Here is a 15,351-nt window from a genome sequence, read left to right as displayed (position 1 = left end):
AAAGCAACTTATGCGTTTAATACATGACAAAGGTTACATTTATTAAAAAAAAAAAACTCTTGTGCCAAGTACAAAATTAAATAATTTTTTATTTATTTTTATAGTTGAATCCAGTTCTGTGGTCAGCTTTTCACACAAAAAGATGTTTGACACAAACAACAACCTGAAATCCTTGTTATATTTTATACACCATACATTAAAACCAATGTCAATTTATTAAATAATAATAAAAAAATATATATTGCTAAAAAAGGATGGTCAAATTTGGGTTGAACTGTTTATTTTTTCAATCATCTTTCTTATAAATCATTTGAACAAAACCCATTACAATTTCTTAGCAAGCTACAAATCGTGACAAAATGAAAAGCGGTAAGAATTTAGGTAGTAATTGAAAACAGTATGAGTGTGTGTGTGTGAGCCCTGCATGACTGCCTATCCGTTCAGAGTATTGCCCTGCCTGTAGCCTGAGATGCTGGGATAACCTCCAGCCCTCCGTGACCCTGCAGAGGATAGGCGGTATGGGTGGATGAAAACAGTATTACATATAGTATAAGTTTTTGTATGAGTTTACAAAAAGGTGATCAATCACTGTAGACTATTGTTAAGCTATAACCATCTTATATTAGGAACTGACTCATCAGCCTAACTTCATCTACGAGCCACAAGCTCAAGAAGAGTTGATGCAATCTTTTCAAGACTGGTGAGCTGGTCGCCTCGGATGATGGGTGGAACGGGTCGTAGGGTTCATCGCCTGGCTCATGGTCATTCTGATGAGACCTCTGCTGTGCTCTCCCAGCATATATCCTTGCTTCTTCTTGTAGAGACGTTGGTTGGAAGTGAACAGGAGGCTTGCCAAAGCTCTCTGAAAACAAGATAATTATGCAGAATTAGTCAGGAGTTCACATACAAAAACTGATACAAAGTCTTCAAAACACTGTAATCACACATAGTAAAACAAGTTTGACCTACAACCATTTGAATTATAAAAAAAAGTGTTTAAGATCACCTTGAAAACCTCTTTCAACATCTGCCGGGCCTCGGTTCTCAAAACGCTCTAATGAACGTCCTTTCTGTTGCTCCCAGTTTCTTTCAGGATCCTAACTTCCAAAGCCTCTGTAATCACCTTCATAATATCTTGTCTCTTGAGTGCTTCTTGGAGCTTCAGCTCTTGAATATTCTTCGAAATGTTGTTCCTGTTGTCTAGGATCTTCATCATAACATCTCCTTTCCGGAAGATCTCGTGTGGTCTCTTGTAACATCATGTTTTGAAATCCTCTGTGATCACTGGCGTACGGCCTTGCTTCTTGAAGACCACTGGGATAACTGTCAAATCGTTATGACTCCTTGTAATCATCTTCATAACGTCTGGTCTCTCTAAGACCTCTGGGGTCATCCCCAATTTGTCGGACCTCTCTAAACATTCTAGGGTCATCTCCATATTGTCTGGATTCTTGGAAACTTCTGGAACTGTCTTCATATCGTCTGGCATCTTGGAAACCTCTCTTTTCTAAATGCATGCCATCTGGATCATCCCTTGGGTCTTTATATGCATCTCTGCCCTGGTCTGTCTGCTTTACTCCTCTGTGATCACTGACAGGTTGTGACGTATGGCCCTTTAGATGAATGACGATAAATAGAGAACGATTTCGACTGAATTACATGAGAATCATTCTTGGCATATAACACTGTGCTTACCACAACACTTCTGGATTTGTTTTCTTGGAACTCTTTCAAAACGGTGCACAGCTTTTCTTTAAGAAATCTGGCTTCGTCCATATTTTCAATCTTGATGTCACTCTATGATTTAAACAGAATATGTTCAAATGAAAACTCCAGTTTATCAGGTAGTCTTTTTCCATGTTTGTCAAATATTCTGCACTCACAAGTATGTCCAGAACATTTTCATGTTTTGGATTAAGATGGGATGTACTTCCAGAATCCACAAATTGTTTATTAAAAGACTGTAAAGAAACAAACACTGTGGGTAAGTGCACAGTCAAGCTACAGTCTTCATCTGTATGTTCAAGTATTTGTGTCTTGAATGTGTACAATGATGAAGCCAATTGTAGTTTGATTAATGTGAATACAGTCCATGCTAGAAACGAAGACCAGCTACAATCACATTATCTGTTTATGTTAAAGTGAGAATTAGTGTATCCCTACTGTATTTCTATTAAAATGACTGGAATTTGTCTGTAAAATTTAATTGAACAACGATAAACGTTATCACACCATTAGTCTGACTTCACCAAAACCAACTAAAGCATTTAAATTACATTTTAAAAATGCAAAATTACTGCTTTAGTCCAATTAAAATTTAACTTAAACTGCATGTAAATGCAGTTCATGACGAAGTATATCATTTGAATACCTATACACCATTTTTAAAAGGCATATTAAATCTTTAAATAAAACATTTTATATACAATTGATTTGAGAGTAAACAAGGGTTACTGTCTTTGCGGTTTTACCAAAGGATTTGTTTTAAACGGTGGTCTTCTTGGTTTCTCTTTGGGGGACGATTTATTTGAATGTCTGAAATAAGAATTTAATAAATAAATAACCCCAGACTAATATAAATTTGACCCATCAAATTTCATAACACAAATTTTCTGAATGTGACCTTATGAAACGATCAAGTCACCTCGTATGTGCGAGTGCTATTTCCTCTGCGGTTGCATCAGAGAATCTACTCTTCTTTTTCTTTTTAGCTGGAGTCGCTTCTTGTGAATATGCTCTTGGATCTCTGGGTTGAAACATAGGGGGGTAACCTGGTACCTCATTAGCTTTGTCCCAAGTCCTACTGTGTGTTTCTCTGACAGTCCCCCTTTTCTCCTCATTAAAGCTTCTTCCATGCATTGACATGGGATTCATGGCAGGATTTCTCTCTTCATAATCTACATTCCGCCTACCTTGCATTTGCTCTTTCTGATATTCTGATGCTCCAGGGTGGATTCGGAGGTCATTAAATCGGTTTATTTTACCTCCTGAGAACTGTCCTCCACCAAGACATTTTCCTTCATAGTCTTCACAAAGTCTCCGTCCACCCTGGTCTGCATATGGCCTAGTATGCATTTCTCTTTCAGGATAATCATCACCTTGTGAGTGTCCTCCTCGAATGTCAGCATCTTCGTAAGGTTTTTGATGTCTGTTTTCTTCTGGATAGAATTGTTGGCGGATTGCGTGACTTGGATTAGGTCTACTCTACTGGTCATACTTATCGCCAGTATAATAGGGTCTTTCATGTAGGTCTTCATCTAGGTATGTCTGTTTTTGAACCTGTTCAGGGAAAGGTGACTTCTTAAGAGAGTATTGTCCATAGTGAACACTGGCCCTTAATTCACTTCCTGCTAGTTACAAAGGGTACAAAAATATGTAAATTTCACACAAAAGGAAGTTCTGTACTATGAAAAATCAGCTGCTGATTTAAAAGTCAAATATTCACCTTGGAAAACATTTCTGAATTTCTCTTGTGGTCTTCTGAGTGCCTAAAATAAAGTTACAGCTGAAGTTCATTCATATTTCTATGTGTTTTGTGCAAAACTCTTCAAAATAATAAATTTTACAAGCAAGAAATCCACTAAGATTATATTACCACTGGCTTTCCCCATCCCTCCTGCTTTTCAACTACTGCAGCTTTGGCTCTGGCAACAAGACCCAGTTATTTCTGGTTGTTTTCTTGCCATGTCACCAAGTCAGGTCTTTTCAGCTCCTGCCAAGACAGATCTAATGTAATCAATTTATTTCACTCTGAACAGTATAAGGGTAAACCTTTAAATGAGGAACAAAGCCACCATACCAGGTATTTCTGTCTGTGTTTGCATCCAACGATATGGGCCACCATGCTATAAAGGTCCATCTCCACAACACACATTCGGCACTTGTACTTTAACACAGTTTTGCCATGATCTGGAACCTGTATCAAGGAATTGAGACCTGAAAAAAGAAATAAGGAAAAGATAGCTTTTTTTTTATTACAATTAAATATATTTTGAAAATATCTCCGTATTTTCTTTTCAGCCATACATTAAAGTCAATGGGGTCCAAATTCCAATGTTATTTTGGACCCCACTTCCCTTTCTTTGTATGGGAGAAAACAGTTTTTTTTTTTTCATAATATCTTCTTTCATGTACCACAGAAGAAAGAAAATTATACAGGTTTGGAATGACATGAGGTGAGTAAATGATAACTAACTTTTTATTTATGGGTAACATATCCCTTTAAGAGCACTTTACTCAATTATTTTAAATTGTATGTTAATTTTAATGGTTTTGGTTCTGACGTCGTCTTGCCAATGATGGGCTCATCAAGATTCAGGTATTCCAAATATTCTCTGATGTCAGTCCATTCCGGCAGTGGATGTGGTCTCGCAATCTCTCCTGTAAGGACAGAATAAGCTCATATAACATGATAATTTCAGCAGTTTACCAATATAATCAAAAACATATATTCTTAATATCTGAAAGATCCTATGTTTCTTCTACTGCAGCAGAATCTGCACAAAATGTCTGATAACACGCACACCCTCCTGCAAAAAGTGCATTGTCATGCATTATGTTTCTACCTGTTTAAACAGGTCCGATCACAGTAATTTTTTTTTTTTTTTTGAACCACGGGGCATTAACGGTTGAGAAACATTTGAACAAATTAGCTAAAGAAGAGTCCTCTCAGTGTTAAAACTAAATTGTTTTCCATTTGACCTACTATCAAACAGAAAAAGTTCATGTCCACAAACACTTTTCTGCTTAAACAGACATTGATTTAGACCTGAGGCTTTTTGGCAGGTAAAACAGTTCTTGTGTCAGCCTTTGTACTGGAATATAATGGCCATTCCCACCATATCTCTGCTGAAAGACATCACATTTCCATCAAAATCCAGGGAGTCCATCTAATTCTCAGCCATCATGAAAGACTCCACTTGATGAAAGACAATCTGGTCTTGAATTATGGAATAATGCTGAAACAAGATTGTCCGATCTACTTAAGGATCCATATGGGCATCTCAGATCTCTAGAATCTGAGAAGCTTTGAGAAAATCCTACAGCATCAAGGTCCAGTAGCTTCAGAGCAAAGTTATCTTTTACAGTGCAAGAAAGCGGTTTGCCCAGGTGAGGAGTTGGTACACCGATTGTGCTAGTATTCATACATCACTGTGGAAAAACAGCATCCCCAGGATTGTGACCAGTCCAGAAGATGCTATAGAAATTCATACTTATCCACCTGTGATACCGTCCATACACATAATGTGTATGACATGCTTACTTGTGTTGTCCTCAATGCCTGCTTTCGTAAAGGGGATGCAATGAAATTGCAAAATAAAATCTGCTGAGCACATTCCAAGCATTGTGTTATTTCCAGATTTATAATGTTTTGAGGGAACAAACTTACAAGTTAATCACCTCACATTGAACAAGGGAAAAAATAAAAAATACACTGGAGGGCACAAACAATGAATTGAACCATAAGGTCCTTAAATTAACAATTTTACAGATCTTTAAGGATTTATATGTCCACATCACCACTACTGTTTATTTAAACATGTCTTGTCAATGAAACAATGCGATGACACCTGACAATTTGAATACTTACAAACTCCTTGAGATTTCTGTTGAATTTCTTGATATGATACAGACATGTACTTTTAAATAGCGCATTATAATCTCAACAAATAAATAAAACAAAATAATTAGATTTTGGGACATTTCGTATAGTCTTATAGATCTGAATGAGATGTTCTGAGTCCAGTTAGAACATACTTACTAAAGTCATTCAAAAGAAATTAAAACATGAAAACATGTTCCTTGATTAAGTAGGATTCAGTATCCTGTGATATTTTATAAACAACTAAATTTCTAAGTGATATAAAAGAAATAAATTTGGATTATTTACTGTCCAGCCCTTTGTAGCCAGTAGCTATAGTGGCACAGCAGTATCCACAGAGGATACACAAAACAGAAATAATGTGGTAAGAGTTGTATGGTCAGAATTCCAATTTGACCAAACATAAGTACAGACAACTTCCCTCGCAGAAATCTGAAATCAAGCTGAATATATAGTAATGCTCGAGGAGCGTCAATCTGAGTATCTTCCAAAGATTCAATGTCATGAATCTCACAAAGTTTGGAAAATGAGAGCAACAAGGAGCAGCTGAGAAACTTTAAAAGAAAACCTGTGCAGTCCGACTCCCACATTGTGGCCAGCCAGTTAAGAATGGAGCTGGCAGATTTGGACAATACTTGCCATTTTATGCAGAATCCAAAAGTCCTTTAGCAGTCTTATGAAATAGCACATCATCTTGCTGCACCACCAACAGCCATGATGGCTATAGGCTGTCAAACAACTGCACATTTTAGTACAGATGTCAACTATTTGGAGTAGTGTGAGGATGCCCTCAGACTAAAACAAAAACAAAAACAGTGCAATATGTTATAGTGCTCTTGAATCTTCTCAAATATGCAGAATTGTATAAGAATATACACGTTGTTTCAAGCAGCTCCGTCTGTTCAGGAGATTGAAGATCCATGTGATCTAAACCCTTGTTAAAGCATAAAGATTGTAACTGTAAAGTTGATTTGGTCCTCAGAATGAAATCTAATTGGACTGGTATCTCAATGTCTTATAGTAAAGACAAAGACAGCCCAAAACACTCTAGTGTCCACGCAACTCCTAATTTGCTTCAAAAGCAAAATGAGTAGCTTTTGGGGATGATAAAGCAATGCAGACATAACCTGTATACAACTTGTGTATACAATGTCTAAAAGACAAAGGAAATGAGCAGGCAAAATGTTGCTCGCTGGATGAAGTCCTAAACTTGAATGAAGCAGAAAAGTGAGCAAAACGAAAAATGCAAGTATTACAATCTAAAACCACTTAAAACCTATTATTAATAGTACTTCAGGAACACAGAACTACTAAACTGTATATATATTGCTAATAGTACATTTTTTTAGAACAATTAAATATTTTTAATGCTGTTTAAAGTCTTTTATGCTCACCAAGGCTGCACTAATTTGATCAAAAATACAATACAAATAGTTATCTTGTGAAATATTATTACAATTAAAACGAACCGTTTCTGTTTAATATATTTTAAAATGTAATTTATTCCTGTGATGGAAAAGGTGAATTTTCAGCAGCCTTCAGTGTGACGTTATTCTGCAGAAATCATTCTAATATGCCGATTTGGTGTTCAGTTATTGGTACTCCTTCAGTCACAACACCGCATTTTCTCTCCTTACCTCCAAATGTTGTAATGTGGTCACATGTATTTTGTAATGGCTTTCGCCCCTTATTCTTTTATCGCAGATCTAAGGAAAGACAGTTATCAATATAAGTGCCATAGAGTTAGCTCAATGCATTTACATGACGTTTTAATAAACAACATCAATATCTGTTTTTGTAAACTCGGCTCAAAATAAGACAGATTTACCGTGCAGTCAATGAAGCTGTTGGCCTGCTCATCGTCGTACACTGTCAGTAAATCAGCCATCTCGCCAAACTAAAATAAGACACAGTGTGTTTTATTGCACAGTATGTTCTTCGTCGAGTCATTCAAAATAAATGTAGTACAGAAAACATTAATCAAGAAGACGTATTGCACTTAGCATTTCGTAATAAATCATGCGACGCACCTACTGTAAAGCCTCGCCAGCAAGAATCAATGAAAAATTAGCGATATGCGCTTTTATGCACCTAACATTAAAAAAATATATATATTGTAAAGTAAAAGACAAAAGTGGTGAAATGCAATTTTCCCCGTTTAGGCCACTACCTTAGTCCTTGACTTCTTCTATGGTCAAATTCTTCTTCTTCTTCTTCTTCTTCTTCTTCTTCTTTCAATTTTTATTTGGCGGTTGGCAACTAATGGTCAAATTCTCTGTGCTGCAAAAGCGTTTGTAGCACCTAGTGGATGAGTGACAGTCATCAGAAAATCAAAACCGTGTTGTTCTCATGTACGACTTTCTTTCTTCTGTGGAACATAAAATTAGATGGTATGTACAATTTTAGCGACTGACAGCCTCAGTCACCATTAACAATAAAAAACATATAATGAAAGTGACCGAGACTCATTCTGTTGTACATATTCTTTTGTGGTCCACTGAAGAAATTTGGGACAAAACAGACGGCAGATTCCTCATATTTTGACTGATTTTTTGTTAAGATCAACTAGAAAAACCATTCTGATAAACTGCAGCACACACTGAAGTTTAATCTGAAGAACGCTACCCACAGTTTGACCCACCAGGTGTCAGTGTGATTCAATAGGTGAAGGCTTCAAGACATTTCCCAGAGACAACAGGAAAAAATTCAACAGTAATTCCACTGACAAATTATAAAAATGAATAAATTAAACAGAGGAACTTGAATAGAATGTATGCGTAACAGCACAGGCAAACTTGCATTGATCTAAGAAACTGTGATTTTTGAGATAGCTTTAACCTGCATAAAAAAAAAAAAAAAAAAAATTGCATTACAGGTCTAAAGATGCTGAAGAAGATATAATTATATCATGATAAAAAAAAGATTTAATAAATATTGATGTGATAAACGAGTAAAAAGAAATGTTACAGAATTTTGAGAGACAATTTATGAAAAAACAAACAAACATACAAAAAAAAACCTTTTCCTGGATAATTTCAGTTACTTTTAGCATTTCATAATAAGTCATGTTTCATAAAAATGTATGTATTATTTCATTCACTTGCAGTTAAACAAATTGTGTACTTCACAAATAAATTGTGACTTTTCAAATATCCTCGGAGAAAAAAAACAAAAAACTTTTTGTTGAGTTGCTATAGGTGTTTATGAAGTGCTGTTCTGGTTTTTGTTGCCATGTAGTGTTTAAGAGAAAACTATGTACAAAGAAGGTGCCTTTATTAAAATGGGGGCAGAAACGACCTGAAGAAAATGAGAGTAAAATCTGAGTGTTCAATTATTTGAACGAACTACCAGGGCTTGTGTCACCTCAATGATATGTTTGAATAATACAGCAGTAATGGGTTTACAATAAAAAAAAAATAATAAAAATAAAAACTTTTATCTTAGGTTTGGGAGAGATAATCAATTCTTTATAATGAATATAGGATCTATCATAAAGAGTGTCAAGGGAAACTGAATGTTTCAAAATCCATCATATTCTACCGAAAACAATCACTATTGGGCTCCTGCAGGAAAGAGGCTTTTTCTGGAGCAAACTCCCGCCCCCTGCCGTTTTTCCCGACTTTCGTCTCAGCTACGCTTGGGAGAGCCGCCGGCCGGCGCTGTTAATGTGTGTTCTCCAAGATGGAGGAGGTTTTGTGATGTTCCCCAGCTCTCAGAAGTGATCCTGCTTCCGTCCGTGTCAGATCAATCCTCAGACACAGGCGCGGACATCTTTTCCAAACCCTTCTGCCTGTGGGGGAAATAAAGAACAACTTTAGGATTTGGATATTAGTTTTTTTGTGTGTGTTTTTTTCCGCCACAGCCATGAGCTCGGGGGAAGGGGCCGAGGAGGCGGCTAAGGACGCGGGCGATATAGCGACGTTCTTCAAATCTGGTAAGCGACGCTCGCGAGGCTGCTCTGATTGAATGGCGCGGCTGTGGGACATTGTTCGTGCACTGTCTGCTTTAGGGTGGATGGGTGGGGAGGCTGGAGCACCCTGGACATTTGCATTCCAGGTTATTGTACCATTTAATGCATTAAGTGCAAAAATCACTACTATTCTGTTCTGACAACTCGAAGGTCGGAAATGTGGTTTATAACAGCCTCGCTGGAGAAATTTCAGCTGGTTGTGTCGTTAGTTCGTGCGAGTCATTGGTGCTCGTTGGTTAAAGATTTCAGCAGGATATTTCCAGAAACCACTTTCACTTTTTTTTATAGATTTTTACCTGCTTAGTCAGTAAGAGGTAATCGAGATTATTATGCTAAATATATTTGGGTCAATCGTGCAATTTATTGATAACAAGCTTGTGGCAGGAAATAAGGCTAGCTGGAGTGTTGTGCAGGCCAGCTTATTAATAAGTAAATACTCATAGATGCAGTTTTATCCACAAACACTCTTATAAATATAGTCCATTATCATATTTAGTATTATTTTCAATACTATAGTATCTTGATTTGGAGGCAGCCATAAAAATGCAGTAAATTCAGTGTGTCAGTTCCTTTATGACACTTTTTAATGAACTGTTATCAATCGAGTATAAATGAAATGCTGTTATTTTCAAACACAAGGCCGTCAGTTAGTCATGTTATATGAATATTATATCAGACGGATCTGAGAATCAAAAGGTAGTCAGCAATGTAAACAATGACCTGGCGTGGCACTCTGTAACTCCCTGCTAACTAGCTAGCATGGTGTGATAGATTGATGTGCTGAAAGACTATTTCACACCACAGCACTTAACTTTATCAGGCCATTATTTATGTAAAAGATAACGACAGACACAAATGTAGTTATTTCGGTTAGATTTAGCTACGAAACAGGATTAATCGGTAACCTGATTGACTCGTGTAGCATTTGGTTGCTAAGTTAGCAAAGCTATTCCAGAAAGATTGATGACACAATTACCTTCTGCCTTGAACCAGCTTATGTTCATTTTAATGAAATATCTGATTGCTTTATGCTAGTGAAGAAGTAATGAGGTATGTAAAGGGAAATAATCAAGAGCTATCTGGTGATGATGTATTCAGGATTGTATATCGTAAATATATATAGAATGACAAATATCTTATTGTTTTTCTGATAGCTGGATCTACAAGCTCTGGTTAATCATTCACAAGACACATTTTAATGCTTCTGCAGAATGCATTAAGGAAATATTTAGTCCAAGACTAGGTCACAAAGTCCTAACCTGAAGAAAACAACATCTTAAACCAGCCTAAACTGGATTATTGGTCTCCCATCCTGGTTTCGCATGGATTCTGGGACTTTTTTTAGTTTGTCATTCTGGGGGACCAGCTTGTTGACTGACTAAACCAGCTGAACACCATCTAGGCCATGCTGGGAGACCATCTTAAACTGCAAATCAGCTTAGACTGGTTATAATGGCTTGTTTTTGTTGGGTAACCTTCTAAACACTAGTAGACAATGATTTATTTAGTTGTTTTTAAAGTATTTCTCTAAATTATGTGTTAACTCAGATTTGACATAAATTACAGTACCTCCTTGAGATACAAGCGAAGTGGTTTTGTTTTGGTTTAGGTAGTGAAACCACAATTGGAAGTACTGCATCCTTTTGTTTTCACACCGGAAATCTTTGGTTGTTCCAGTACCCTCAAGAGGCTTTTGGTTTTAAGCATTTTGCTTCTTTTCAGCACAGCTGCTAAGTTACTGTTTAATATTATTAACCATTTTACAGCCTCTTGATTTTTGTGTTATTTATCCTGTCTGCCTGTATGAGTAAGTTCTGTCTTATTCAGTTTTTGCACATATTGGTATACCGTCATGTTTGAACATGCAGCAGCTCACAGACCACATCTCTGTCTCAAAACCCAACCTCCTAACCCCTGTACCCTGTAAACACCTTGACCCCGTGTTTATCATCTGTCTACATGCCATAGAAATTAAGTTCATTTGTTCACAGCTGCGTTTTTTTCTAATAATTCTCTCTTTATTGGCTTCATCAGTAGCTGTTGTTAATGTCTTGCTCTTGGGTGTTTGGGCTAATCTATGACTGTTGTTCTTTGAGTACATAAAGGGCATTCTAGACTAGTTTATTTAAGAGTCATGAAGAAATATGGACATGAAATTTTGACAGCTGTCTTTAAAGGCTAAGTGTGTAGTTTTCACACCATCAAATGGAAATGCACAAATAATGGCTGTTTTCAAACAGGTTTCCCCAAACACTTTCCATTTGTCTTCGGCCAAAACAGATAACCCCGGCCCCAAACACATGTCATTGGTTGAGCCATACACTAATATTTCCATTCACAACACGTGTTGTTGCACATGAATTTGCTCTTAATATCATTCTAATGTTTATGAATTTTGAGTATTCTAAATGAGAGAGGATGTGCCCATAGTTAGTCATTTGCATAAAACACACCCAAATCATCTCCATAAGTGCTTATGCTGTTTTATGCTCTTTATCTTTCCTGTATAACTCTTTTTGAACTTTGCATTGTGTATTAAATTGTTCTTCTGTTGATTTTGATGGTGCCTTTGTCCTTGTCTAATAGGCCCCCTGGTAGTTTTTGGAGGGCTGGCAGTGGCTCTGTTTTTCTCTATGTAGCGTTAGAAGAATTTTTCTGACACTCAGACATCATGTGGTTAGCACTGAGGAGTTACATTTTCTGTCGTTGACTGTAACCACCCCAGCTGGATCGTCCCTGCATTCAGCCCATTCACCCCAGGCTCTCTCTCTCTTTCTCCTTTTCTCCTTCTATGTCTCTGTTGTGTCGCGGCCTTGTTTATCCAGCCTCTCTATCTCTCCCTCTCATCATTTGATTTTTATTTTTTTCAGTTTCTCATTCGGCTCTTCTCTCTGTCTCCATGTGTGGTAGGGAAAGGTCGTATTGACCTACATTCGCTGGGTTAGGAATGGTGCACTCACTGCCCCCTGTGTCTCCTGGCACAGCACAAGAAGATCCTACTTATTCAACTGCAGAGAGAGAGAAATGCCAAGACAGCTTCCGACAGTAAATCACAGAGGCCAATGCTGGATCATCCTGAGAGAAAATGAGGGTCATAGTAAGAGAGAGAGGACAGATGAGAATCAAAAGAGACAGAATAAGGCCTGAAATGAGGGTGAGAGGTAAAACATCTCTAATAGAGAAACTGTGTGTGCAGGAATATGTGGTCTTGATGACAGAGTCAGTTATTGGCATTAATTCTGTTTGGTGGAAGCTGTCAGAATGATGAAGGTTCAATATAAGTCCTCATATGATGTAAGGTGCCTTTTTAAAATTTATTAATATTTAAATATACGACCATACATAAAGATCTATTTATACTGTGTGGGGAAAAATATTTAGCATGATATTAAAAAGACTTCGATATAAGTTCGATATAATGTTTATGCACAAAAGTGAAATGAAACAGGGCTACTCATTTGAACCATGTCACATGGACCATTTATCTGCTCTGCTCAAAGTTCAAATGTGCAGCGTGAGCTTACTAGAGCAGATGCATTTTCTTGCTGATAAGTGTTGCTCACACAACCACTAAACAGCACTGTGAGATCCAGTGCCGGAATTTAGCAAAGAACACAAATGACTCTGTGATTTAAACCCAGATGAAAACAAATGACTGTGATTTAAACCCAGATGAAAGCAAACAGGAGAAACAGTGAGACAGTCAATCTATTCAATCTACAAATCACCATCATTTTCCATCGATTTACTAGTAACACTAACTGCACCATGGTATTGTGGCAGAAATGTGGGATATTCATACAGAATGTTTTTAATGTAGGCATGTATTAAATGTATTAAGGGAGTAATTGAATATAATTACAGTATTTTTGTGATCAAGCTATAGTGTTTGTGCATTTACACTTCTGTTTTTCATACAAAAAACCATATCGCTCAGCCCTACATGAGGTGATATCAAGCCATGTGTAATCATCCCCTGTAATCATCAGGAATCATTCACAAAAGGAAAGCATTGTTGTTTGAATAGTGTAGAAGCCCAACTTCCCTTTCTGAAAACAACTGTGCTGAAGAAATGTTTGTGTATTAAAGGGTCCCTTAAAAGGCACACCTGAATCCTATTTCTGTTTAAAAAGCCCCCTGACACGTGGCCCAGTTCTTTCATTACAATACGTAGGGGCATTGTCTGAACCATCAAAGACATCAGATGTTTGGAGGGCGATGCCATCCAATCTCAAATACAGTTTCACACAACATGCATTCATATCCTCTCCTTGTTTTGCAAACTGTCTTAGCTCATCCTCTTTTCATCCAGGGCAGGGTAAATGTTGGTTGTCGTAGGTTTGTTGTGAACTTGGTGTTTCTTCAAAACTTGGAGGACTTGAGAAAGCACATCTGCATCATTTTGAGTCCTGTGTAAGACTCCTATGAGCTTTTTGCTTTCATCACGTTGGTCTAGTTCCTCAGTCAGTCATTGGCTCCAGCACAAGACCCTGAGGATTCATTCCAGTGCCTGGGGTCATTTGGTCTCTCATCCCATCTCTGCCCAGTCCCTGTTTTCTGTTTACTCCATAAAGCCTACAAATTCCCTTGTTGCATCTAGTTTGGTATTGTTTCACAGAACAATCTGCACCTCTTTCATTCTCTTCTTGTTGATGTTCTTCAAGTGTCCTCCCTCTGACATGATACTTAATTTGAGAAGATTGAGTGCTTCATGCATCTCCTCACTGTTCCTTAGAGATGGGGGATGGGGTGCATTGTTGCGCTGTCTCTCTCAGCCTGCCATTAAGGTGCGTTTTCACCAAGGAGAATTTTATCATTAACATTCCCATTATTCTCAAAAGCAGTTGCTCAGCTACTGTATGAACTGTAGACCATTTTGAGGGATGTAAACAATAATCAAACGCAAGGGTCCAAACGCAATTCTGCTTTTACATTTTTAATTTCCATAATTTTGAGAATCCAAAAAGGGCCACATTTTGATTAAAAACATGTTATGACAGCCGTGTTAACACTGGTTGTGACTAAATCACCCCCTGATGAAATAGTTTGACAACAAGTGGGAAATGTTTATGGGTCAATGACATCACCACATTGAAATGGTCTATATTATCATTCATTTAAATGTTTGTATACTTTAAAATAAAAATAAGTAAAAATAAAATATCAGTATATTCGGCATTAAATTGGAACTGACAAAGTAGGAAAATCAACACCTTTTAATCTGTAAAATGGATATTATTTTCAATCTTAAAATGGCCACATTTTGACCACTACTGGCCCACAGTTTGGAATAATTCAGATTTTTTTTTAAATTTATTTCACTAAGCTAAAGTAAAAACTTAGAATTTAAAATGACCAGTTATCATAATTATAAATTATCATCAATTATCAATAATAGTATCAATGTTGAAAACAGATTTTGCTGTTTAATATTTTTGGATTCTTTAAATGGAGGGTTCAAAAGAACAATATTTATTGGAAATAGAAGTATTTTGTAATGTTATAAATGTCTTTACTGTCAAGTATTAATGACTTTAAAAAAAAAAAACTTACCTCAAATTTTTAAATTGGTTTTTTATTTTTTTAGTTTACAATATTATGTTGAGAGGAATGTGTTTTTTATTTTTGTGTTGATGTGATGTGTTTTTTTTTTAGTTTAGTGTATAATAATGAAGTTAAACTCTTCTGTGTTAAGCTAAACATGATAATAAGTTGTAATCTAAATGAGGAAAAATTGTTGGGAGGACTGACTATGTTTTGACCTGCATAAAAATGCCAG

General features: G+C 36.7%; 2 protein-coding genes across 18 annotated transcripts in view; one reads left to right on the top strand and one right to left on the bottom strand.

Moving 5' to 3' along the window:
- Window positions 1–72: 72 nt before the first annotated feature.
- Window positions 73–8,014, bottom strand: LOC109111720. Of its 17 annotated transcripts, none has more exons than XM_042777010.1 (13): window positions 7,633–7,990; window positions 7,431–7,499; window positions 7,240–7,308; window positions 4,196–4,380; window positions 3,800–3,936; window positions 3,596–3,712; window positions 3,446–3,488; window positions 2,645–3,350; window positions 2,472–2,535; window positions 1,884–1,961; window positions 1,696–1,797; window positions 1,007–1,613; window positions 73–862 (listed from the first exon to the last, which is right to left on the bottom strand). In XM_042777010.1, the coding sequence occupies exons 8-12, from the start codon at window positions 3,073–3,075 to the stop codon at window positions 1,335–1,337; spliced, it is 954 nt and encodes a 317-aa protein (XP_042632944.1). In that variant the 5' UTR covers window positions 3,076–3,350; window positions 3,446–3,488; window positions 3,596–3,712; window positions 3,800–3,936; window positions 4,196–4,380; window positions 7,240–7,308; window positions 7,431–7,499; window positions 7,633–7,990; the 3' UTR covers window positions 73–862; window positions 1,007–1,334. The 17 variants fall into 17 exon arrangements, 12 of the variants coding, with proteins under 12 accessions (XP_042632944.1, XP_042632947.1, XP_042632952.1 ...); XM_042777013.1 differs by having other exon boundaries at window positions 3,800–4,380; window positions 7,633–7,693; window positions 7,773–7,990; XM_042777018.1 differs by having other exon boundaries at window positions 3,800–4,380; window positions 7,633–7,644; window positions 7,773–7,990.
- Window positions 8,015–9,200: 1,186 nt separating this feature from the next.
- The window catches only part of LOC109050369 (triple functional domain protein-like), a 97,282-nt gene continuing 91,131 nt past the window's right edge, over window positions 9,201–15,351 (top strand). Inside the window, 1 exon segment of the mRNA XM_042777022.1 lies at window positions 9,201–9,536. Within this exon segment, the coding sequence (XP_042632956.1) occupies window positions 9,467–9,536 (70 nt within the window). The 5' untranslated portion in view covers window positions 9,201–9,466.

The sequence above is a fragment of the Cyprinus carpio genome, chromosome A19 (assembly GCF_018340385.1).
Source record: "Cyprinus carpio isolate SPL01 chromosome A19, ASM1834038v1, whole genome shotgun sequence".
Taxonomy (NCBI): domain Eukaryota; kingdom Metazoa; phylum Chordata; class Actinopteri; order Cypriniformes; family Cyprinidae; genus Cyprinus; species Cyprinus carpio.
Note: the sequence above shows the minus strand (reverse complement) of the source record. Positions and strands in the feature narration are given on the sequence as shown.